The sequence below is a fragment of the Taeniopygia guttata genome, chromosome 19, assembly GCF_048771995.1.
Source record: "Taeniopygia guttata chromosome 19, bTaeGut7.mat, whole genome shotgun sequence".
Classification (NCBI taxonomy): Eukaryota; Metazoa; Chordata; class Aves; order Passeriformes; family Estrildidae; genus Taeniopygia; species Taeniopygia guttata.
Window position 1 is genome coordinate 3,772,003 of NC_133044.1, and position 24,232 is coordinate 3,796,234.

The window sequence follows — 24,232 nt, forward strand, 5'->3', positions numbered from 1 at the left end:
TGGATGAAACGATTCCCTGTGAATGATTCCCTGCTGATGTGACATTCACTGGGTCACTGCCCTTTTGTCCTGAGGCAGAGCTCACTGATGAGAGCAGCAGCCCTGAGATGAGGCTGGAGAGAGCTGAGTGATGATGGAGCTGCCCTGTGCTCCCTCCTGAGCCTGAGGAAGTTCTCAGGGTCCTGCAATCCCCAGGCACAGCTGGATCCAAGGATGCCTCAGTCTCTCCCCAGGTGTGAGGGAGAGAGTTCACAGCCAGGGATTGCTCCCAAGGAATTGCCCCAGCACTTCTCCTGAGGGTGTGCTGGAGGAACAAGCCACTTAACCCCTGTCAGTTTGCAGGAAATTGTTCAGAGATGATAAAAAAATTACACTTTCCAAGGGATGGAATGGAAGTCACGGGGGAATAAGCCTGGCTTGCTGATTTGTTGTCACTCAGCAAAGAAAGTTCCATGAAATCTAAATCCAGACTATGAAAAAGTTAACATACAACTGCTAAAAAGATGCTTTGGTTAGAATAAAAAGAAGCAATTAGTACCCACTGTGTTTCAATGCTGATTTTTTTCCCTTAGTTTATACATACATACATACATACATACATACATACATACATAAATATACATATATATATATATATATATATCCTTTGCAAAGCTTGATGTTTAGATTGCTAAGGAACCAGCTGACTTAATAGTTTCCTTTTCCAGTTTGTCAACAAAACCATGCAGTTTTCATGTGAGAATTCAAACACAGTTCTCCTGACAGGTGGCAAATATTGACAGATAATATTACGAAAGTCAACTCTCAGATTTAATCAAGTGGCAGAAAATAACAACAATTCCTAATGAAGGAACTGAGGAGAAGTTATGTGTAGTGGTGGTTTGTGGGTTCTAGGAATCAGGTTTCTCCATTGGAATGTGCTCTTAAAACAGTTGTAGTGGAAATAACAAAACCTCTCCAAAACTCATCCAACTCCCAGATGTACTTCCCAGCACAGTGTGGAAAATAGCAGGGAAGGGCAATCAGAATTTCTTTTATCCCAAAGCCAATTGTAATAGCTTCTAAATGTAGTCTGATTGCTAAGTAAGGAAAAGATGGGAACAAACAAATATTGCAGGATTTGTTTGGTTTGTGTTATTTGGAAAATTGTTCCAACCCTTTTATTGGCAGTGAATCAGAGCCACTTGCAGAGCCATTACTGATCTCACAGTACAGTTGGTACTACTTTATGAGGTCATTTGAGTGATGATTCCCATCCTTGTGCTGGAATCTGCAGCTGCTTTATCTGTGTCTTGTGTAAAGTCCATTTTCTTTCTCTTTTTTTCATACTTTCCCTGAATCATCAGAATTTCACCCACCAATGCCCAGATTTCATGGGATTCTGGAGCTGGCTCAGTTACAGCCCCTGAAGGTTTTTCACTTGTGAGATAAATAAGTGTTAAAAGGTTAAGGGGTTTTGCCTGGAGATCTCCAGTCTGTTATTTTGATTATGTCCCAAAGGCTGCAGACTCTTTGGCAAGAAATTCAAAATGAAAAAAAACCCAACACAACAAAACCAAACCCAGTAACTGCTGCACAAGATAATGAAAAAAACACCTGAACCAAAAGGCATAAAAGAACCTGCTGTAAGCAGAGACTGAGATGGAGAAAAACCTCAGAAAAAGGTCACGATCCCTCTAAAATTTTTTAAAACCCAAGTTATAATTATGTAATGAGCAGAGGGGCTTTCAGTAGAGAGAATTTATTTCTTGTAAGAAGATAGGAAAAGTAAGTTTGGGAAACCACTTCCAGTCTCCCAGCAGTGGTGAGCTGGAAACCTGTTTGGAAAGTAAAGGTGCAGATTCCTTGTGCCATCCATCCTCCCAAGAAACAAAAATTGCTGCTCTCCAGAGCACAGGGTCTGACCCACAGTTGGATATTTGCACATTAAACTCCGTGGTGTGACCTCCAGAAAGGTTTGGTGGGCGAGGCATGGCAGGATCTGTCCTTGCAAACCTTCTGGAATAGGACAAAACAGAGGGAGGAAAATCACAGGCAAGGACACGAACTCGTGGGGCTTTCCTGACTGCAGCCAAGTGGAGGTGAGCACCAATCCTGATTCTTTTGGAAAGCAGGACACAGGAGGGAAATCCAGCCCAGCAAATAGGAGGTGAGTATTGCTGTTTGCACGAAAAGATCAATGAATTTCTGCAGCAAGTGAAGGGAAAAAAGCTCAGTTTGACGAAACAGCCTTAAGGCAGTGACCAGGGGAGTTAATGGGAAATAAAGCTGATTTCAGTGCGTGTCCCTGTCTGTGGAACTGCAGTGCCCGAGCTCTCCTTGAGATGGTGCAGGAGCCTCGCCCTGCCCGGCTGTGGCTCTGTCAGGGGCCGGGGACAGTCAGTGCTGTCAGAGCAAAGTGCAAATTACAGCTCTTCAGTTTTCAGTTTTTTTTTTTTTTTCAATTGTTTGGAAGAAATCTCCAAAAACTGGCAATTGCTTACAGCAAAGCTGCTGCTGCTCCAACAATCAACTACTCCTACTCGCCCCTATTCTGCTTTTCCACCTTTTTTTTTTTTCCTAAATCTGCCACCTAAACTATGGCATTGACCTGTGATTTATGACCTTTTATAAAAAAGTCGTGGAGTGCAGGAATGAAGAAATCCTGGATGAAAAACACTGGAGGAAAAAAATTAGGTGTTAGAAATGGAGTGAAGTATTTGAAGTAGTGGTAGGAAGAAAGGAAATTACTTGTTGAGCTTATTGAGGCAGCAAAACGCTTGTAAAGAATTTGTGCTTCAAGCTTTGAAACAAAACTAAACCTTATTTCTTCATTAAAATAATGCAACTATTCAGGATTATTGAAAAGAAATTATTCTTTCCAAGCCTTTTTATTGTGATAATATCCCAGTCCTTCCTATCCTCCTGTAATCTAGAGAAATTTATAATTCACTGACTCCCTCAAAACTTTATGTGTTCATTCTCATCCCCATCCTGATATTTATATTTATAACAACACCCAGCAAAGCTGTCCCTTCCCAGGAAAGCTCCCCTTCCTCCTGCCTCTGCCTTCATTGGATCCTGCTTGCCAGAACAGATCAGAGCAGGCGAATGTAGCCACCCACCTCTAGGAGGAAAACTGAGCTGCAGCCCTGGTGAAACATAAAGTTTATTTGACCAAAGTGACGCAAAAATTCTTAAAGAGCTCTTTGGCAGCAGATTATCTGGAAATCAGACCATGTGAGGGGGACTGGTGTACAAAAAGCTGCCCAGGATGCTGAGATGCCCACAGGCTGAGGTAAATGTGGCTGAAGGGGACTCGAGCTTGGATCTCTCCAAGGGCAGCGCTTCGGACCGAGCCCGCACACAGGTACTTTATCATTTTGTCTTTGCACAGCAATGTCTGAAGCACTTTTATGAAATTCAGACAGGCACAGAGACAGCTGCTCCTCAGAGCTGCCCCCCTGCAGCAGCAGCAGACGCTGGAGTTTCATTAACTTTCCCTCCTCGTTGCACTTCAGTTATAAAATCTGAAATACCAGTGACAGGCTAAAATCTGTACTCTAGGTTTTGTTTGCTTTTAAACCAGCTTTAAGGTCTTTGACAATTTCTAAAACTTTTTCCATCTAACAAAGCTTTGGGGGCAAAAAAGGTACATTTATTTTAGTTTTAGTTTTCTTTGGGTTTTTAAAACTTTTAGTGCCTTTTATTTCTTTTCTGCTGTTCCATGCTCAGCTCTGTCATGTTCAGGCACTTGTCCAGCAGTTATGAATGTTGGGAGTCAAATGCCTGTAGCAGAACATGTTCTGACAATCTAAACTTGAGAGTTTTGGCAGTCCACATAACTGCATTACAGATGTAAAGTTATTTAAAGCTTACAAAAAAGCATTAAACTATAAGGAAAAATTAAGGAAAGCAGCAGAATCCAAAGGAAAAAGAAGAAAAAATAGGCAATTCAGGTTGTTATTTATTTTGAAAGGGTGAAGTGAGCTTTATTAACCATATTAAGTTATATTTTAAAAGGTAAATGGTTCCAGCACAGTAAATTATTGAACTCAATGGGACAGATTTATTGCAAGTAATAAATCTGAAGAGCATGTCCTATATATTTATAGTCAATCACGTTTACTGAAACCAACTGGCTTGCTGGGTTAGTTCACTAAGAAATATGGAGTTTAATTAAGGAATGCAATGCAACTGAATATATAAATAGGCAAGGAAAACATGTTTTGATATGTTAAGAAAGCCTGGAGGAAAAGGGATCAGGCATTTTTATGTTGTGGCATTTTTTTCATGTGGGTTGTCAGATATTTACCAGGGAAGGGCTCAAACACTTGGGCTGCATCTTCTGATGATTTTGAAGGGGAATTAAACATAATTTTCTTGGAGAATACTTTGCAAACTTCTCATATAGCAAGTGACTGTTGTGAGCATTGTCTAATTGGACAGGGTATGATGAATTTCAGATGGTTAAATTAAGAAAAAACTACCCCAAAACTAGAATTTAATAACAACCCAAAATTATTCCCATGTGGAGTGTGTTTAATTCTTTCCTGCTTTCCTCCATGGAAATCTAAATTGCTGAGTTTTCAATAGTAACAGCCTAAAGAAATATTAATTCTGTGTCTTGATCTCCTTCCTGATGCTCATGTTTGACCTCTTTTCCCAGCCTGTGTGACTGCAGCTCTTATAGAATCTGTATAGCTCTTATAGAATTTATAGCTCTGTATCTTATAGAACTGAGAGAACACAAGGAGCCCTGCCTGTGGGACAAATGTTTCATACAGAACTTGAGTAGAACTTGGAGCCTGAATTCAGTGCTGTAATTTGGAGATAGCCATTAACAAATCCCCTTCAGAGAAACATCATCTGTTACCAAGGAATGTGCTCCATTTATTTAGTGATGTGTTATGACCCTTCCTTCAAGTTTATATAAATAATCGGAGGAAGAATACAAAAGCAATATTATCATCCCCTCCATATTATCTGTTTCCTTGCACTGCACACAGACACTCTCAAACCAAAAAAATGCATTTCCCCTCCTCCCTGTTCTTTAAATGACTGACACCACTTTGGCAGCATTCCCACTACAGAATGGTGCCTGTCTTCTCAACAGAATTTTAAAGGTAAAAATCTCTTTTTCCTGATGACTTTTTAATTTTTTAGACTGAGACAGGGACAAGATTGTGAGGTAGAAGTCCCAGTGCAGGTTTATATTTCCCCCAAGTGCTGCTTTCAGAGGCACTCTTTCCCCATCTCACCCACGTTCAGCCTTATCTGGGAATACAGGAGTTAACTTCTCCTTGTGCCACTCTTTGGGCAGCCTTTGAGGGCTTTGAGGGCCATTGTCTCACCAGCAGGACTTGCTGAGCTCACCCTGCTTTAGTAGGAACGTGAGGGAGCCCTTGGAGCCCTGCAAATATCCATACAAAGGATCCTTTTTGTCACCTGCATGCTCAAAGTTTCCTCTTAAAATACTCCCAGGTCACAGTGCTGAGCCAAAGTACCCAACTTTTGTAACATTTAAAATCATTGGCACTGGGAGCCAACCTGTTACAATTCACTGGTCCATGAATTTCAGTGGGTTTTGATCACTCTTTATTTTGATTCTCTTGAACTAGAAAAGAATTTCTAAAAAAAAATCCCCTGAATAAATCAATTTTCAGTTGTGGAGGGATGGTCTAGATATCAGCTTAGATCTGCTTTACACCTAATGCCCCAATTCTGTGGCTCCCAAGTAGTTTTGATTATCAGGTTTTGAAATCTGAAATACAAACTGTCACACTTGCTAATGAGCTAACGGGAAAGGACACTCTGGGTACTCCTTTTTTAAAGAAATCAGTAAAAGTGACCACATTCAACGTCAAAAAGCACTAATTCTTTTTAGCATTATGAAACTAAATATGACTTGTGTATGACACACAGCAGGCAAAATTCATCATAATGGAGAGCAATACAGTTTAATTGGCTGAAATTTTTATTTTTTAACAAGTCCTCACAGTATGGGGACATCTATTCCGTGATACTTTGATTTAAGGGTTGCTCCTGACCTCTGCAAACTCAGAGGAAAATCATGAAACCTCTCTGGCTCATTTGTGGCTCAGAGATGAGAAGGGGTCCAGGCAAACAGCACAGCCTCTCCTGCCTGGGGTGAGTGATTCTATCTTGTCATACAAACTTCTTGCTTGAAATTTAAGATGAAAGTAATGTCCCTGGATTCTTTCCATTTATGCACGACTGCCTGGGTGAGCTGCAAGGTGTCCTGTGAGGCAGGCAGCTGTAACTTTAACCATCTCAAATTCTTTGTGAGAAATGTGAGATTTAGGTCACGTTAACAGGAATCATCCCAGTGTTTGATTTTCTTTGCCAACACCCTGGGCTGACTCTTCTTGAGGTTCAAAGCGCTTCAATTCCCTGCAAGTGCCTGCATGTGAAGGGCTGGAGGCAGGAGGATGGAGGAGCAGCGGGAGGGAAGGTGGGACCTGAGTTTTGACCTGAGTTTTCCTGCAGCCCAGCGAGTGCTGCTTCCCCACTTCCATGGAATTAGCACGTGAAATAAGAAGATCATTTGTGTGAAGGCATATTTGTACGAAGCGGTACATTTTTGGCTGTGAGGGTTAAAATGAGAGGCACAGGGAGGTGGGTGAGGGCTGGGGAAGGCTCTGCAGCCCCACCTCAACCTCGGCATCCTCCCGCTGACTCCAGATCTGCCTCCCTTGCAGCATCTGCTCTTTGCTGCGCCTCTACCCCACCGCTTTGCTCTCCCAGACACATGAAAAGCCAATTCCTCCTTTAAAAAACGCCGAGAGCAGGAAAATCCCGTTGTTGTGGTGCTGGGAAGAGTTGTTTACTCTGTGGCAGAGCATGAAAGGAGAGGGATTCCCGCACTGCCAGGAGAGGTCACTGCGAGCCTCCAGAAATAAACAGGAGATGCTCCAACACTTGAGCAGCAGGAACCGGGCTCCAGGCCAGGGATGCTCCTCGAGGATTGCTTTGGTACAGCCGAAAGAGCCGGATTTGTGCATCAAGGAATATGCAGGGATTTTACATCTGCAGTGCTGGTTCAAGTTCATCTCCGTGTGGGAGATAAATAATTTAATTAATGTTTGGCTGATGTGAACTGCGTTGGTGGCTGCAGAAACACGTGTGGAAACACATGTCTTCAGCTGTCCATCCAAATGTTCTCAGCAAAGCTGGGAGAGCTGTGGAGGACTCCAGGGTCACTCCTCTGTAGTCACCCTTTGCTCAGGGAGGGTGACATTCCCAGGGCTGGCACCTTCCACGTGCCCTGTAGAACAACCCCAGCTCAGGGCACCAGGGCCTCCCAGAGGAACAAAGTCACGTCTGCCAGGCCCAGATCAAAAGGAAACGAAAGCACAGAGCTCTGTCTTCTTCCCTTTTTTATCTCCCCCTTTTCTCCTGCAGCTAGTTAGGGCTGATAAGGAGCCAAGGTGCAGTTATGTAACAGCAACCTTTGGGACAGGTCAGGTTGAGAACAGGTAATAAATGTTATTTCTGAGATCACTGCTGTCATCAGTCAACCACCTGAAACAGGGATTTGTGTAGAGAGGAAGTGGTGGCTGAGGTGGGCAAAATCCTTCACTACTGGGGTCATTTTCCCCTGGATATCTTCTCTGGTGTGTGAGCACATTTCCCACCCCAAGAGCTCTCTCTGCAGCTCTTTACACTCTTTGTAGTCCTCACAGCGCCTTCAATTATTTTTTTTCTTGATTCATAGCAAAGCAAAGAAAAATGTACATTCTCCCACAATTTTTTATGGTGTAATGAAATAATCTGAAACTGTTCTGTTTGCATGTGCCAATTATGCCCGTGTGAACTCCACTGTGTAGCCGTGGACTTCATCACTCCAGAGATTTCCCAGAACAGCTGACGAGCTGTAATTCCTCTTTCAGAAAGAAATAGTTCTAATTTCAGCTGCAGCCTCTGAAAATTCACATGTAATTTTGCACATTTGAGCTCTAACTACTGAAAATTCAACCAAAGTATTTCAATTAATGTGATTTTTTTTTCCCTGTGGTGTGCAGAAGAAGAGGAGGAGTTTAGATCTGGATGGACAACAATCCTGGTTGCCACAGATCTTGGAAATCAACAATACACTCCTTGACCTCCCCTTAGTAAAGAAAGCAGCAATAATATGCAGAAATAAAGTGTTTTGCAAACACAGTGAGAATATAAGCCTCAGGTATGGAAAAATCAGTCCCATGAGATAATGAAGTTAAATCAACATCCTTTACTCTGTTCCCATTTATGGGTGGGGTGTAAAGTCCAGAAGGGCTCAGGTTACTTTTCCATATTCCTACCTGGTATTTACCATACTCTGTACAAGGGGAGGATTGGCTGTGGCCTTTCCTTGCATTTCTATGAGGCCACCAGGGCTGTTTCCATCTCCAGAACCTCTCTTGGACATTTGGAAGGTTTTGGACTCCAAAGGCATTCAGGTTTTATAGTCCTGCAGGTAAAAGAGAACCTCCTGTTCTTTGCCCTGGTGTTTTTTCTCTGGAACTCTGAAGATGTTTCAATCTTTGTGGATGATGAATTAACGGCAGCGAGGCACTTGTAAGGATTCACATTAATGATGCATTGTTTGCTGTATGACAAAAAAGAGACTCTTGGGGTAGAGACAGAATGTAAACCTGGAGAACTAAAGATTTCTGAAAATTATATGCAATATTTTCAAGTTAGTTTTATCTCAAAACCATCCTCCTGTTTTCTCTGCAGCTCAATAACTTTCCTTCTCTTTCTGCTTGCACTGAGAAATGTTTAGAAAAGGTTTAACAAACTGTCTTTGCAAAAGGTGGAAAGCTGGGAAAAACTTGAGTTTTAATAGCTCTGATAATCAGCAAATTCTAGAAATAAGCAAATCATATCCTTTCTTTGCTATAGTTTTTCTTGCAGCTATAAGTGAAATAATGCTTTTTTTTTTTTTGCTAGGATGTAACAATGACATTTACTACCATGATAAAACGTTTCGAAAGGGAAAAATTAGATGTAATTTTAATAATTTAATATTGACATGGTGTAGATTGTATGATTCTTTGTTAGCAATAAAAAAAGCATTACTGCCCTGGGGAATTTACAGCACAGGGGATCAGCTCCTGTTCCAAGGTTTTCTTGGGTAAAGGCAGCTGGGTGTTCACCTGAACAAATCAGCAGCAAACAAAACATGACCTGCTCACAGAATCACAACTCCTGTTATTTTTGTTCTGCAGGAAGTTAATTGTGTTATACTTTATTTCAGGATGGTTTATTTCCCTTGGGTTCTGTTTTTGGCACATAAGAAGAGGGCAGAGAAGCCAAGGATCCTCCCAGTGCCTGTTTTTTTTTTTGCTGGCAGTGGGCAGGAGCACAGGAGCAGTGCCCACCATCCTTCCCAGGGCTGGAACCACAGTGTCAGCAGATCCAAACTGAATGAAAGATGCTTTTATTTTCCCAGAGAGTCAGATAAAACCAGGGACAAGTTTTGTCCTTTAGACTCATATGTTAGTTCTTAATGAGAAGAATCAAATTGAAGTTTATGACCTCTTCTTCTTGTTATTGGTGTTGACTGAGCCTCAAAAGTTAGTTAATGCAAAACCACTGAAATTTAAAGACTTTTCTAAAGTTTCATTTAAGCTTTCCACGTCTGCTGCTAAACAGAGCAGACACTGTGGGATTTTTGAAGAAAGGTGGTCATGAAATGTAATTTTTATATCCGTGGTTATCTAATATTTGTTTAATGAATTCTTTTCCCTTCATACTGGGTGAATCTAGAATTTGCCACAAGATGAGTGGATGAGTTGCAGGATGAACTTAGGAAAATGAAAATAAAAGTCCCACTAAACTCTGCCCTCAGTTTGCAAACTGGGAGTCCAGCAGTGTTGAGAGGAGAAGGTGATGCCAGAAGACAGCAGGACTGTGACTGGGTGTGAGTGTCCAGCAATGCACAAAGTCCAGCAGATCCTCCTGAGAGGGTGTGATCCAGGTACACCAGGTTCTGCTGTCAAAGAGGTTGATTTCTTCCTGCCACTCTCTGGACAAAATCCCAGATTATTTGCTCCGTGATTCACATTGCATGCTGTGATGGTTAATTACCTCTCTAGTTTAATCACAGAATCTGCTGGCTGTAACTTGAAAATTACCAGCACCAGCAAAACTTGTAATGGATTTTCAACTCTTTTTCATTTCTTAGATGGTGCTTGTGCCTTCAATCTGATGGATTTAAGTATGGAAGAGGAATTCTAAAAGTGTTCGGAATAAAGGTGTGGGAGGACAAACCCCAAAGGGACCCTGTGGTGCTGCCTGTCTGCAAGTGACCAGAACAAATCTCAGCAAAAATGGAAAAAAAGACCACAGGCAATGAGAAAGAGCCCCTGACTTCCAAGAAAGATGTCTCAGACTGTAGCAAAGGAGAAGACTGTAAAGAGAACGGACTTCTGGTCAGGAACCCTAAATCTGCCCTACGGCTGGTGGAGGATGCCAACAAAGTCCACCCGAGCCAGGGGGATAAAGGGGAGGCAGCTCAGATCTCCAATGGTTTTTCAGGGGTTCAGAGCTCAGTGCCCTGCAATGGAGAGGTGGAGGATGCCCAGGGCATGGCCCCAGCAGCCACCACCACCACCACCACCACCACCTCCACCACCTGTGGGGCCGAGGCTCAGCAGCAGCTGATGGAGCTGGAGGACAGGGAGACCTGGAGTAAAAAAATTGACTTTCTCCTCTCTGTCATTGGATACGCAGTGGATCTGGGGAATGTGTGGAGATTTCCTTATATCTGCTATCAGAATGGAGGAGGTCAGTGTCCACTCGTGTTCATTGCTCCTTAGTGCTGAATTTCTTGGCTTATAAACGGATGATTCTTAGTGGCTTTTAAAATATTATATGTAAAAAAAAGATCAAGGGGAAATTATTCACTGAAAAACCTAAATATTTGGATAGGATAATCACAGAAATGCTGTTTAGCACAGCACAATTAGAAGCTGAGAACCAGGTGGGTTCAGACCCACGCTCCAACCTCTCAATCCCTTTCCCAAGGAGCATTTTAAAATCTGATAAACTAACTCGTGAGAAGGCTGGGTCTTTGACTCACTGACATAAGAGACCAAATACAAATCTAAAATCTAATCAAGGAGATCTTAGAGAGGACTTTCGTCTCTCTGATGTAACAAAGGCATTTTATTGGAGAAATGAATAATTTTATCTGTAGCCCATCTCACAGCTGTGAGAGTCAGGGGAGTCTTGGTGAATCCTGTGTTGCAGAAATGTGAGAAGTTTGGCCTGAGTGTTGCTTCTTGTTCACACTGCTGAGTAGTTACTCCTATCAGAAATCCCACAGTAATTCAGTGGTGTGCTGGCTAGGGAGGGGATATGCATTTTCCCTGTGGGATAAAACGAACTCTTGTTTATGGAGTGCTGGTGGAAGAAAAGTCTGTGAAGAGTTACAATCATCTGTTTTCTGTCTTGCAGGAGCATTCCTCATTCCTTACACAATCATGGCCCTCTTTGGAGGGATTCCTCTCTTCTATATGGAATTAGCACTAGGACAGTACCACAGGAATGGCTGTATTTCCATTTGGAGAAAAATATGTCCTATATTCAAAGGTACCAAAGGGAAATGGAACTTTCTGAATAACTGGAAAATTTTCCTAAAAAGGTGACATTTCAGGGGAAAAAAAGAAAATCTCATAAAGCAAGTAAGACTTATTCTACACAAGATTTTGGCTTTACAAAGAAAGATTTCCTAAAACTCCAGGTACACCTGCACGTGTGTGTATATTCTTGTATACACATACAGTATGCAACTCAAATTGATTAGACAGAGGCTCACCAAGCCTAAAATTATAAAGAATGAAAGGAACTGTTCTATATCCTCACTAACTCTGGCTCCTAGTGCTGTAGATCTGATAATGTCTTTTTATTTATTGAGACTGCAAAGTGCCTATTTCTAAATTGCAGAAATTTAGGGACAGATAGAAAATATCTCTTTATAAGAATGTTCTGTCTTGATTAAGGATGCTTTGCTGGAATCAGAGTATTTCTGAAGTCACAAGAAATGCCAGTGTTGTAAGCACTTGGGAGGGTGTGTGTTCTTCCTGCAGAGCTGCCTTAGACAAACAGTTGTTGATGTGATAACCAATTATTTTTCTCTTTTTTTTTTTTTCCCCTAAAACTTACACTGACTGAATGCAATTATTTCCTGCCTCTCCAGGAATTGGCTATGCCATCTGTATCATAGATCTTTACGTAGCCTCCTACTACAACACCATCATGGCTTGGGCTTTTTACTACCTCATCTCCTCCTTCACGGCGGAGCTGCCCTGGACCAGCTGCACAAACCCCTGGAACACAGCAAACTGCACCAACTACTTCAGCAAGGACAATGTCAGCTGGTCCCTGCACTCCATCTCTCCTGCAGAAGAATTTTATACGTAAGTGCATGTAAGTGAGGATGGTGGTGGTGGCCAGAGTGCTGGAACACCAGCAAGGTTCCCCTCAGAGGGCAGCAGGGCTGATTGTTGATGGCACCCTCTTCAAATCACTGGATTTTTGTAGGGGGTGTAACTTAGGGTGCATCCTCTGTGTTTTAGGATTTTCCCAGTCCATATCTGCTGTCACTTACCATCACTGGTGTGCTGTTAATATCAAACCTTTAAGTAAAATAAAATCAATCTGAAATGTCATGGCTTTGAAGGCTGCTTGCCAAGATCTCAAGATTCCTTGTAATGCTCAGACCACAGTATGGGGACTGTTAAATGCACATTTAATGTAAGAATTTGTTTAAAAAGTATCTCTACTGTGTTTTTCTATCCTCTTGCAGCCGCCAGGTTCTGCAGGTGCACAGGTCCAATGGGCTGGATGACCTGGGGGGCATTAGCTGGCAGCTGACCCTCTGCTTGCTGCTGATCTTCACCATTGTGTACTTCAGCATCTGGAAAGGGGTCAAAACATCTGGCAAGGTGAATGCAAAAGCAAGACACATCAACTTGTCTTGAGGCCGTCCTACCTGAGCCAGTTAACTGCCAGGGGTCAGCTCAGGTTGTTTTCATGACAGGATTATGGGCTGATGTATTTGGGGAGCACTCGCTGTACAGTGACGGCTACCCCAAGCAAAAAAGAACAAAAATAAGTGACACCACTGTTCTCTGAGCAGGACCAACCCTGCAAGGGAAAGGGTTCAGATGTGCAAACTGCCTGTTTACAGACCTGCAGAGAAGCTCACGTGAAGATGCTATAAATGCTAAGACATACAATATGATTCACTAATTCTTATTGTCCCTGCTAACTTTGTCCCCATGGCAAACGCTCTCACCATGTTCCCTCACAGGTGGTTTGGGTGACTGCCACGTTCCCTTACATCATCCTCTTCATCCTGCTCGTGAGAGGTGCAACTTTGCCTGGGGCTTGGAGAGGTGTCCTCTACTACTTGAAACCTGACTGGCAGAAACTCCTGGCCACTGAGGTAAAGAACTTTATAAAAGGGACATTTGCTTTCAGCCTGGCCGTGTGTGTATCACCATAGATGCATAGAGCATGACTGAACAGATGTCTTAGCATGGACTTAAAAGCCAGAGTTCATGCTCTTTCCATAATTATAAAGAATTTTAAAGATTAGAGTCTACCCTCAATTTATCTTGAACTACAGGCAGAGCTCCCATACAGTGGTTGAACAGAATGAGTGGTCTGATTAAAAGAAAACAAGTGACCAAACACTTTTTCACTGGGAAAATGGTGACCAGGCTGACACTGAATGAGAAATTGTGAGTGCTCCTACACTGCAACAAAATCCTTCCCCTGTGAGAGTCACACTGAGAAAAGTGAATTTTTTAAACCCTAACAAGTGGTGGAGCTGCAGATTTTTGGCTTAAGGGGATGAGTACAGCCCTACAGGGTCCACAGCTGCCCCTATTTAGATAGTGCAGGTTCCTGGAGCAGAAACTTCTGTCTCCATCCTGTAACAAGCTTTGGCAGATGAAGCCATGGACATCAACTAAACCCTGGGCCAGGAACTCATGTGAGTGCCTGTGGAGGAGGAGTAAATCAGTCAGGCCTGCATACACCACCAAAATTTGACAGGAAAGCAGGAATGCAGACAAACTGAGCTAACCAACAAACCCCAGGCCCTCCAGTGTCTGATCCAGCCTTGAACTCTGTGGATAACAAGCAATTCATCAGGCCCAAGGCTGTGCTCACTTCACTGCTTGTGAAAGTGTCTGGTGAGGAGGGTGATGGAAAAACCCCAAAGCAATAAATACTACAAACATGAAGATTAAAAATTTCCAATGTTTGCAAGTCTGCTGCTGCCCAGCTGATATGGAGAGTTTTGAATGAAGAGGAAATGAAAAAACACCAGTCTCTGATAAAGCAGCATCTCCAATAAGGAGCCACATCTTCTGAAAAAGCAATAAAGGGCATTGATATTGTATTGGATGTATCTGGAGTGAGGACAGCAGATTGCAATCTGTGTGCTGGGTGATGACAGAGCTCTGTCTGGGTGATACAGGACGGTCTCACATGATGGGAGAGAATATTAGAAATGAGTTGTAATGAACTCCATGTTTCAATCAAAAGAGAATAAATGAATGAGGACTTTCACCTTCAGAAAAAGAGCTGATATTGTACTTCAGAACATTACTCATTAGGGCTGTGGCCACTTTTCAAGTACAACATGCTTTTCATAACAAGATCATCACACTTGCATCTGTCACAGCTACAGCAAAGCTGAACTGAGCCCCAAGAATCAGAACTGCATCCACACAGTCAAATGGATTTGCATAAATCTAGGAAAAATCCACATAGCCTGGAGAACACATTGCCAAGCACAGGGCTATTCCACAGCACAAAGAGTTTGGAGGAAGATTTGGAAGGCTTCAAAATCATGGGTATAAAGTTCTCTACGCACTGCAAAAATTGTGTTAAATTGATTACAGGCAATTGACTGAATTAATCTAAGATGCTGTCAGAAGTGCAACAGCTACAACAGTTCTACACCAAACATTCATATTTCAACAGCTCTCTCAACAGAGTGTCTGTTAGACCAGGACTAGGACATGTGAAACACCCTTTTGTAGACCAAACTCATTCAATCTGTTTCAAGTAATTTTTTTCTTGGCCTTTTCAGGTTTGGGTGGATGCAGCAGCTCAGATTTTTTTCTCCCTGGGACCAGGTTTTGGGGTCCTGTTGGCTTATTCCAGCTACAACAAATTCCACAACAACTGCTACCAGTGAGTTCTACCTTATTCTATAAGTAAAATCAAGTTAAAAAATATAACTGTGGGTATTTATGAAAAAGGAACAGGGTGTTGGTGAAAGGCACTAAATTGTCAGACCTGTGTACACAGAAATCAGAAGTGTAATAGAGAACCTGCAATCTCAAGCATTTCTCCTCTGTTGCCTACCTTAAAGTAAGATAATTTTTACTAATTTTACAGCAAGAGGTCTAAAATGTAGAAACCTGCCACAACAAAATGTACTAAACCCCTGCCAAACCATCACATTGTAGTTATTTGATCTCAGCAGTCAGTTAGGAAATAACTTCATAATCTCAAGCAGAAAGGCATTTATTGTTTTTCCCTTGTTACCTGAAAAAAAATATATTTCTAACTTCTAAAATAAAATTCTCGATTCTTTAATATTCACATAGTAGTTCCTAGTCTTTTAAAACATCAGGATACAGCCAGCATTCAATCCAGTGTCAGACTGATGTTACAGCACCTGTATGGATTTGAGAAGAAAAAGTAGCCATGGGTTGTTGGGGTTTTTTTCCCTCTTTCTTTCAGATCTGCTGTTTGTTTTTTCCTTGTACTCCCCTAGTTTTTCTAGGAGTCTGTCTAGACTGTTGACCAAGAGGTTGTAAACCCTTTCTAGCAGGTGCAGGTTCCCTGATGAGAGTTAGGTCTTCTGTTGCAGAGATGCTCTGGTCACCAGCACCGTGAACTGCTTGACCAGCTTTGTGTCTGGGTTTGTCATCTTCACCGTGCTGGGGTACATGGCTGAGATGAGGAATGAAGATGTCTCAGAGGTTGCCAAGGACACTGGTAGGTTAACATTTCATACACATCTCAAACTGCTTCAAAGATAGAATGTATTTGTATATGTACTTCTAGACCGAGAGCAGCCCAAGTGATGAGAAATATTTAGTATATTATTCAGGATGCTGACTTTATTTGGCACTGCTACACACTACAGCTAAAAAAAGTAGCCTGTAAATGCCACATATAAAAGCCAGATAGCAGTTTCACAGATGTGGTGGTAGCTGCACATGGCAAAGCAGCCTGGGGAGAGGAGTTTCCCCCTGGGAGACAGTGTGCACAGCCTGTCCTAACAGTGATCCCAATTCCTCTGCTCCAGGACCCAGCCTGCTCTTCATCACCTACGCTGAGGCCATTGCCAACATGCCAGCTTCCACCTTCTTTGCCATCATCTTCTTCCTCATGCTGCTCACGCTGGGGTTGGACAGCACGGTGAGTAGCCAGCAGGGGACACAGCCTGACCCCCTCAGGCATCACAGAAATAGAATTACAAACACTGCACTGGCGCTGAGGGGTTTGTAATTGCAGTGCCAGGTGCCTTCTGTAAGACAACAACTGTTACTCCAATTTTTATCTGAATATAATAAATTATTTGTCACTGTCATGCTGTGACAATTAACAAGACCCTGAAACACAAGCAAAGCACTTAATTTATACATTCCTAGTTGATTGTGGCCTTCCAGGCTCCTTTCTTGCTTGTAAACTTACAAAGCAATTATGAAAATCTGGATTTTTTTTCACACAATTTGGATTTAAAAGGTGAGAACTGGATATATGCTAAAAAATTGTCATGTGAGTCTAGTTTTACAGGTGGAGAATCAGCTCCTTCCAGCAGGGCTGAACTCAGCTGATTTCACAGTCTTGTTCCTACTGAACCACCTCTCATTTCTGCACATCCTGGTGCCTGTAGCACAGGACTGCCTTCGGATGACAGTGCATTCCCACAGATACCTGAACACTAAATCCCCACCCTGAAGAGTTTTAAAAAGTTAGGAGGAAAGACTTGTCTAAAAACCTCACACCAACTCTACAGCAGAACAAAGCACCAATGTTTCAATGCTCCTTTAAACACTCTTTCAAGCAGGTAACACTGCCCTCTATTTTCCAGTGATTTTTCCATGCTTTTCAGTTTGCAGGACTAGAGGGAGTGATTACTGGAGTCCTGGATGAATTCCCACACGTCTGGGGCAAACGCAGGGAATTGTTTGTCCTTGGTCTGACCATCGTTTGTTTTTTGGGGTCGCTGGCAACGCTGACATTTGTGAGTATTTCACCCACCCTCAGCCTCCCTCACTGGCAGTTTCCTGCCAATGCCACCTTGGAGAGCATAGTAATTTTTTGAAGAGAGTTTCAAGAAATCAAATTAAACCTCCAGGCTGTTTTCTTTATGCATTAGAAATCTATTACTTGGAATAAATGTGAATGTTATTTCACTAGGAAATATGTTGCAAAATGATCCTACTGCAACTCATGATGTGCAACACATCGTAAATTATGCTTCTCATCAGTCAGCAGGCAACCAGCTAATTTTTTACATGGTTTATTTCTTGTTCCCAAAAGCTCCATGTTTAAAAATAACATGAATAGTTATTATAATCTTCACGATGTGTAAAATGTATTTTGAATTTTAAAAAAAAAAATCTAGTAATGGATTTCGTGGATCTTCCTCATTGTTTCAAGGCAGAAATTATCATTAATCACATCAAATAGTTCCCGTGGGGCTTGTAGATTTCATTCCCACAACAAGCAATTTTTGAATAATGAGTGTAATGATCATAAGGGAAATAGAAAAATACTCAGCTTTCCTGTCAGGTTTCACTCCACTTGCTCATTTATGTGTAACTTCCTTCTTATGTGAAGTGTTTGCTGTACTGAGATGCAAGGATGCTGTACAAGAGTTCCTCTGCAAGAGGTCTCCTCCTTCGTGGTTCTAGATCCCAAATGGAAAGAAAGCAAAGTCACACTTTATTTATTTGCTGTTCAGTAGCTATGATCCCTAGTGGAGAAAGAAGCAGGCATGCAAAAAGCCATCCTGTAAAATTCCCTTTTTTCACCAAAATCCAGCCAGAAGTGCCAGCAGATTTTAGCTTCTCTTCATGGCAGCCCCGCAGGTGAGGGGTGGCCACAGAGGGTGAGCTGCTCACCAGGGTGTCCCTGGCAGAAACAGCCACAGAGTGACAGAACTGGCTGAATTCCCCACTTGTGAACGTTCTGCTCCAGGCAAAGGCAGTACCAGCCAGCAGCAGGGCAGATCCTGGGCACACTGACAGTTTGATCTCTTTTCCAGGGAGGAGCATATGTGGTGAAGCTGTTTGAGGAATATGCCACCGGTCCAGCTGTCCTCACCGTCGTGTTCCTGGAGGCAGTGGCTGTGTCCTGGTTCTATGGTACCTCCAAACACCCCAGCCCAAACTCCTGAGCTCCTGCAGCTCAGCATTGCCTCAGCTGCTGCAGAAAAGATACCCATGTCTCCAGAAAAAAAAGTTTACAAAAGCTTTTTACAAACTCACTGGTAACTAAAGCAGTGAGAATTAGTGTTAATTGCTCTCTGACAGAAGTACACAAGCACCTAAAAGTAACAGGAGGTATAATTCAGGATAATTAAGGCTTTGGTAAAATTAAGAGTTATAGGAACAAAGTAGTCTTCTGGGATAGATTCTGAATTTACTTGCTGGGCATAAAAAAGGGTTTGAGCACCTTCTTAAGAAAATCTTAGATCTGCTGTCATCCCTCTCCTCCCATTTATCTCCACAGGCATCACCCAGTTTTGCAACGATGTGAAAGAAATGCTGGGCTCTGCCCCGGGCTGGTACTGGCGAGTTTGCTGGGTTGCAATTAGTCCCCTTTTCCTTCTGGTGAGTTTTCTTTAGAGCTTTTTCTTTCCAAGAAAATCACCACTGAACAATGCAGTTCCTTCTAAAAGCTTAATTCCAGAATTCTCTTGTGAAGTTCTTTAGTAACAATTTTTCTTAAATGAAAAAAGGCTCAATTAGTGAAAAACCCAATACAATGCTGCAAGATCTTGTAACCAAATCACAGTTTTAAGGATTTTTGTAGTTGAATTAGCTGAATAAGTCTGGATTCTGAACAACTCCCCCTCTGCCTTCTGCTAAACAAATTTACTTTGTTTTGTTGCCTTATGTTTACCTCAGCAAAATGTAGCAATAAAAGTTGATGAAACATACTGTCAGAGGAGGAAAACCAAGATAAGTAAATACACTGTCTCAGCAAGTGCTGATGGACAACTTTAGAATATTCCACTTAAAATTTCCAGCAGTTAATTACAACCATTATAAATCTATAATTCAGAATTGGAAATACTATCCGAGTGTTTGGCTTGGCAGTGTTATTAATAACATTTGAACATAAAGTGTTCATTTCCTGATTCAAAATTAGTCCACGCTATCTTTTATTCTGACTGGCCTTAGTGGGAGCAGAGCAGGTCAAGATGGAGTTTATGAAGCACAAAATGTAGATTTAAGACCTACAGAGTGAATTCAAACCACTTGTAATGATGAAGGCATAATTAACAGACTTTGATTTTATTACCCCTAGAAAGAGAAGTCTATAAATTAAAAAGTCACAGCACTGTAATTTTTATATTTCTGTCCTCTTTGTAATCCTAAACCAGCAACATAGAGAGGCACAGGGCTCTGGGGATGTGGTTACCAGGCAGAACTATTTGTATTCCCTGTGGAAACCCACCTTAAATAAGGAAAGCTCAGGACGTAGGATGTCGTTTCAGGAAGTTTGCTGGTAAATCCTGAGCTTCTGGTGATACTCTGGAGAAAACAGTCAGAGATCCTTCTCAGGACAGACACAAATATTATTCCTGTAATATTCAACTAAAGTGTTGGTTGTTTCCTAAGGAATTTTACAGTCATGAATGATATGCTCAGGAAAATGATCCAACAGCAGTAACTGAGCTGACATTTTTTCCTTTTCCTGTTCTGACAGAGAGCAGTGTAGAGTGGAGAACTCCTGCTTTGGGAAGGATCCTTTTGGTCTTTGTTTTGTGATTTGTTGTTGATTTGTTTTAAATCTACATGCATGTAATTTAGAACTTTTTTCAGTGTCAACATATTTTTAATCTTGAGTCCCACTAATTTTCTCTTTATTTTAGTGCTATGCTGGAACAAAGAGTGTGTACCATGAAAATCCACATATTCACACTTTGCCCTTTTTCTCTTCCAGTTCGTCACTTGCAGCTTTCTGTCCAACCCTCCTGAGCTGAAGCTTTTTGATTATTATTATCCCTACTGGACCACAGTTGTGGGTTACTGCATAGGAACCTCCTCCATCATCTTCATTCCCATCTACATGGTCTATCGCTTGGTCATCACCCCAGGGACACTTAAGGAGGTATCTCTGATGCTTTCTTGCTTCTGTTTGACTGTTAGGAAGGAGGTGATTCCTAAAAATATCATGACTGGCTGTTCTGTTCCCAAATTCTCACAAATGTCCCCAGTTCTTACTGAGGCGGCTGACAATTTTTTAATAAAATGTTACATCAAGTAATTTTTTAAGCTCTGATGAACTGGAGAGTCTTCCTAAAATTCACCACAGACACTCAAAATCCCCCAGTCAAGCAAATGAGGCAGTAAAAGATTGGTCTCCTGGCGTGTATCTGAAAGAAAAACTTGTTTTTCTTTCACGCATTTAGTAAGATTTCGCTGCCATAAATCTGTAATGACAATACTGAGATTTCTTCTAAGTTCAAATAAATACCAGTTCATAAAGAATATATTTAGTTGGCTTATGGTATGCCAGTAAACTGCAAAGTCCTAAAGCATTAATATGACATCTGCCAAGCTTTGATTCCAATTGTGTTACAAATAATATTTAAAATACTGCTGTGTACTTCTATAACACTTTCCATCTTCATAGTGCTAACAGAGGCCTGAAACACTCTTAAGTAGTTCAAGAGGTGCAATTCAAAGTCATACTTTATTATTAATCTCTTTCTGAATAGCTGACATGATATGTTTTGCCTCTAAATCAATCAATTTCTAATACTGGTTTCATTCCAACAGCGTATTCTGAAAAGCATTACCCCAGAAACAGCTACAGAAATTCCCTTTGGAGACATCCGCATGAACGCAGTATAAGCTGGCCTGGTTCTGGGGGAGGGCAGAGGAGCACAAAATGTCACTTTCCCCCCCTCTCCCCCAAAGAACCACCTTTCCAGCTGAGACAACAGAGTTTTCCACGGAGGCTGCACCACTGGCACCGTTGGGAAAGTGTTGCCTCCAGCACATGAATCCAAGCAATTCAATGACATCTACTGAGCACTTCCAAGCAGGCTGAACGGAGCACTGGCCGTGGAACACGAGGGAATGCCCCTGCCTGCTCCAGGAGTGCCTGAGCAGCCCCTCCAGGACAGGATTAGGTGTAGACCCCCAGTGTGTGGCAGTGCTCCTGTGTCTCCTCCCTCCGTGTGATCCTTCGTACCGGGCAATGTCGTATTCGCTTCTACTTGCTTCAACTACATGGGAAAATGCACAAATATTTCTGATAGCCATACATTACTCGAGTAACGCAGGGGTTTATACACTAGGAAAACAAAAATAGGAAGTTCCTTAGGTTTGTGGTGGAGTAGGCAGAGGGAGAGGAAAAATGCTGAGCAGCACAGCTCTGCACACATCAGCCAGCAAACACAGCTGGTAGCACCGGACTCATTCTCATTTCCTCTGGTTTGTAGGTGGTAACAATTTCTACTGTTTCTTGCATAAAAAAAAATTTACAAACAATACTTTTTGTGATGTTTGAGGCTTCACTTTCCTTTAGACCCAATCAAGCCACAAAAACTCATCATGAGTTACTTGACAAGCACTTAAGTTGCCAGCACTTACTGTACTGTTTCCATAACCAATCACTGTCCTGGCAGAGCTACAGAAACAACACATGAATCTTTTTGAGTTCTACTGCCAAAAAGTGCAATCTTAAAGATCGCTTTCTCTGCTTCACTTCCTTTTTTTTTACAGTTAATTTCACACCTAAAATTTGCTGGAGCCTGTGGGGTTTTCCTCCTCTTTCCTAGTACAGAAGTAAAATTTAGAATAATTCCTTTGGCTGCCTGACAAAAGTACATTTTCAACTATTCAAACCTACTTGGAAGGTTTAGTAGTTCATACTCTGATGTGACTGCATTGGGTTTTCAAGCTGAAGAAGAAAAGGAGAGGATTTTTTTTTTTTTTCTTAGAAAGAAGCTGAGTAGAGTTCAGCAGGACTGATTCTCATCAGAACACTTTATATTAAATTTCAAGGCACTGGCACACAAATTAAACCAACCCCATGTCCATACTAAGCTCTTTAAATGACATGCACACTCGTGCTCCCCAAATGCAGCTACCCTTCAGCCTGGCTGCATCTGCCCTGGCCCTTGGAGGACACGAGTTCTGCAGTGGAAGTACAGACAAACCCACGAAGGCATCATTCCGGTACAAACTTGCATTGTATTTTTACTCTGGCACACAGATTATGATGAAAGTAAAATAAAATAGAGGATAAAAGTCTCTTTTGTATCCCTTTGCTAAAGCTGCCAAGGTTCCCTGTGCAGCCAGAGCAGGGGGCATTAAGGAACCTGTTGGAGTTGACTGGGTATGAAGCACTTACCAGGGAGAGGAAAGCAGGGATGCTATGTTTGCCTTCTGAAAACATTTCCATCACCTCTGCCAAAGTTTTCCACCTTTGTGTACCTGGAGAAAGCCTCTTTCACTTCCTCTTCCACTCTGGATAATGACTTCTGAGTTCATGTAAGTCTCAATCCCAACTTCCAATGAGGAAATAACTTAAGAGGGACACGGACTGTTCTTTCAGAACTAGACTCCTGAACTATTTTTAAAAAGGGAATATGTTCTTTAATTGCCACTAGAAAAACAAATAAATCTGTCTTACTGGACAGTTACTCATGTGAAAGTTTTGCAGCTCATGCCTCAAGTGTATTTGAAATCTACTTCCAAAAATTAATTTTCTGAGTTCATTAACTGAAAAAACACACATGAAATGTCAATGTAAGGTGAATGAGATATTTGCACACATCCAACAGCAAAGTGTGGGAAACAAAGGAGAAAACCCTACCCCATTTCTTTCCTCTTCAGACAGGGGTTCAGCTAACAAAAAAAAATTTGCAATTTTTAAGACATTGACATAGGATAGACATTGGCTCTCTGGGAGGTTTCAGAGAGATTTCCCAAGAAATATCACATTTTCTAGTGAATTAAGTCAGCCAGGAAGCCCTGATAGAAACACAAGCCCTGCAACAGCTGAAATGTGAGACCAATGCGCTCCGAGTCTTGAGACACAGAGAGAGGATGAAAAGTCTTAGAATTATTTGAAGATACAAAAAGCAATGTAGATTAAAAAGACTTTTCTCTTCCTGAATAATACAGAGATAAAATACATCCATGTTTTCATTTTATAAATGCTGAACTTGAAAGGCAGTTTAGTTATTACTTTTTCCCCACTATTAACTTTCCTCATTACTTTTTTGTTATATGGTGTACTGGTTCAAATATCTTATTATGGTCAGTTCATTTTTTTAGTATTTCTATTTAGCTGAGTGGTTGAAATATTGAGAAATTGATTTATTTATACAATTTATTTTCCCCCCTTTTACATACCCATCTGAAAACATGTAAAGCAACCAATATTTATCAGGTAGCTCAGCAAGTAGCCATACCTTAAACACTGGTTTTGTACAAAAACTACTTATAATGATAACAAATGAACTGCACTGCAGTTACAAAGTGTCTTAAAGCAAAAAAAAATCCTTCTCTTCATCTCATCTTCCACTCATCTACCAGAGTATATCCTACCCTCTGTTTCGAACAGTGAAAAGGAAGTCATGAAACTGGTAAATTAGGACCATCTTTGCCTTTTAAAGAGAATTAAACTGGAGTTTTAGCTGTACAGAACTCAGTATTCCCTCCAACTTGTACATGATGCACCTGTATTAATTTATGCAGCTGTTTAGTTACAAGTGTTGCAAGCTGATTGTAAGTCATCAGTATGTGCCTTGTACTGTAAACTGTTACTGTAATAAATTTAATATTCATAAACCATCTGCAGACATCTCTTGTGCCTCTCTCTTCTGGGAAGAGCAAAGATAAAAATCTCAATTCTAAGTAATAGCAGAGTATCTAGTCCAGTTTACAATGCCAGCAAGGTCTCTGACAAAAAGCAGAGGATTTCCCTCAGTGTTTGAACCCTGGCCCACTGCTAAACA

General features: G+C 41.6%; 1 protein-coding gene across 4 annotated transcripts; it reads left to right on the plus strand.

The window, feature by feature from the left end:
* The first annotated feature begins 1,493 nt into the window (after positions 1-1,493).
* Positions 1,494-24,068, plus strand: SLC6A4 (solute carrier family 6 member 4). Of its 4 annotated transcripts, XM_072916715.1 has the most exons (15): positions 8,031-8,455; positions 9,751-9,961; positions 10,169-10,770; positions 11,443-11,577; positions 12,185-12,404; positions 12,794-12,932; positions 13,301-13,435; positions 15,095-15,198; positions 15,884-16,011; positions 16,325-16,437; positions 17,135-17,266; positions 18,293-18,392; positions 18,760-18,860; positions 20,200-20,367; positions 21,039-24,068. In XM_072916715.1, the coding sequence occupies exons 3-15, from the start codon at positions 10,314-10,316 to the stop codon at positions 21,111-21,113; spliced, it is 2,007 nt and encodes a 668-aa protein (XP_072772816.1). In that variant the 5' UTR covers positions 8,031-8,455; positions 9,751-9,961; positions 10,169-10,313; the 3' UTR covers positions 21,114-24,068. The 4 variants fall into 4 exon arrangements, with proteins under 4 accessions (XP_072772817.1, XP_004186287.3, XP_072772816.1 ...); XM_072916716.1 differs by lacking the exons at positions 8,031-8,455; positions 9,751-9,961 and adding an exon at positions 1,494-2,149; XM_004186239.6 differs by lacking the exons at positions 8,031-8,455; positions 9,751-9,961 and adding an exon at positions 2,429-3,349.
* The last annotated feature ends 164 nt before the right edge of the window (positions 24,069-24,232 follow it).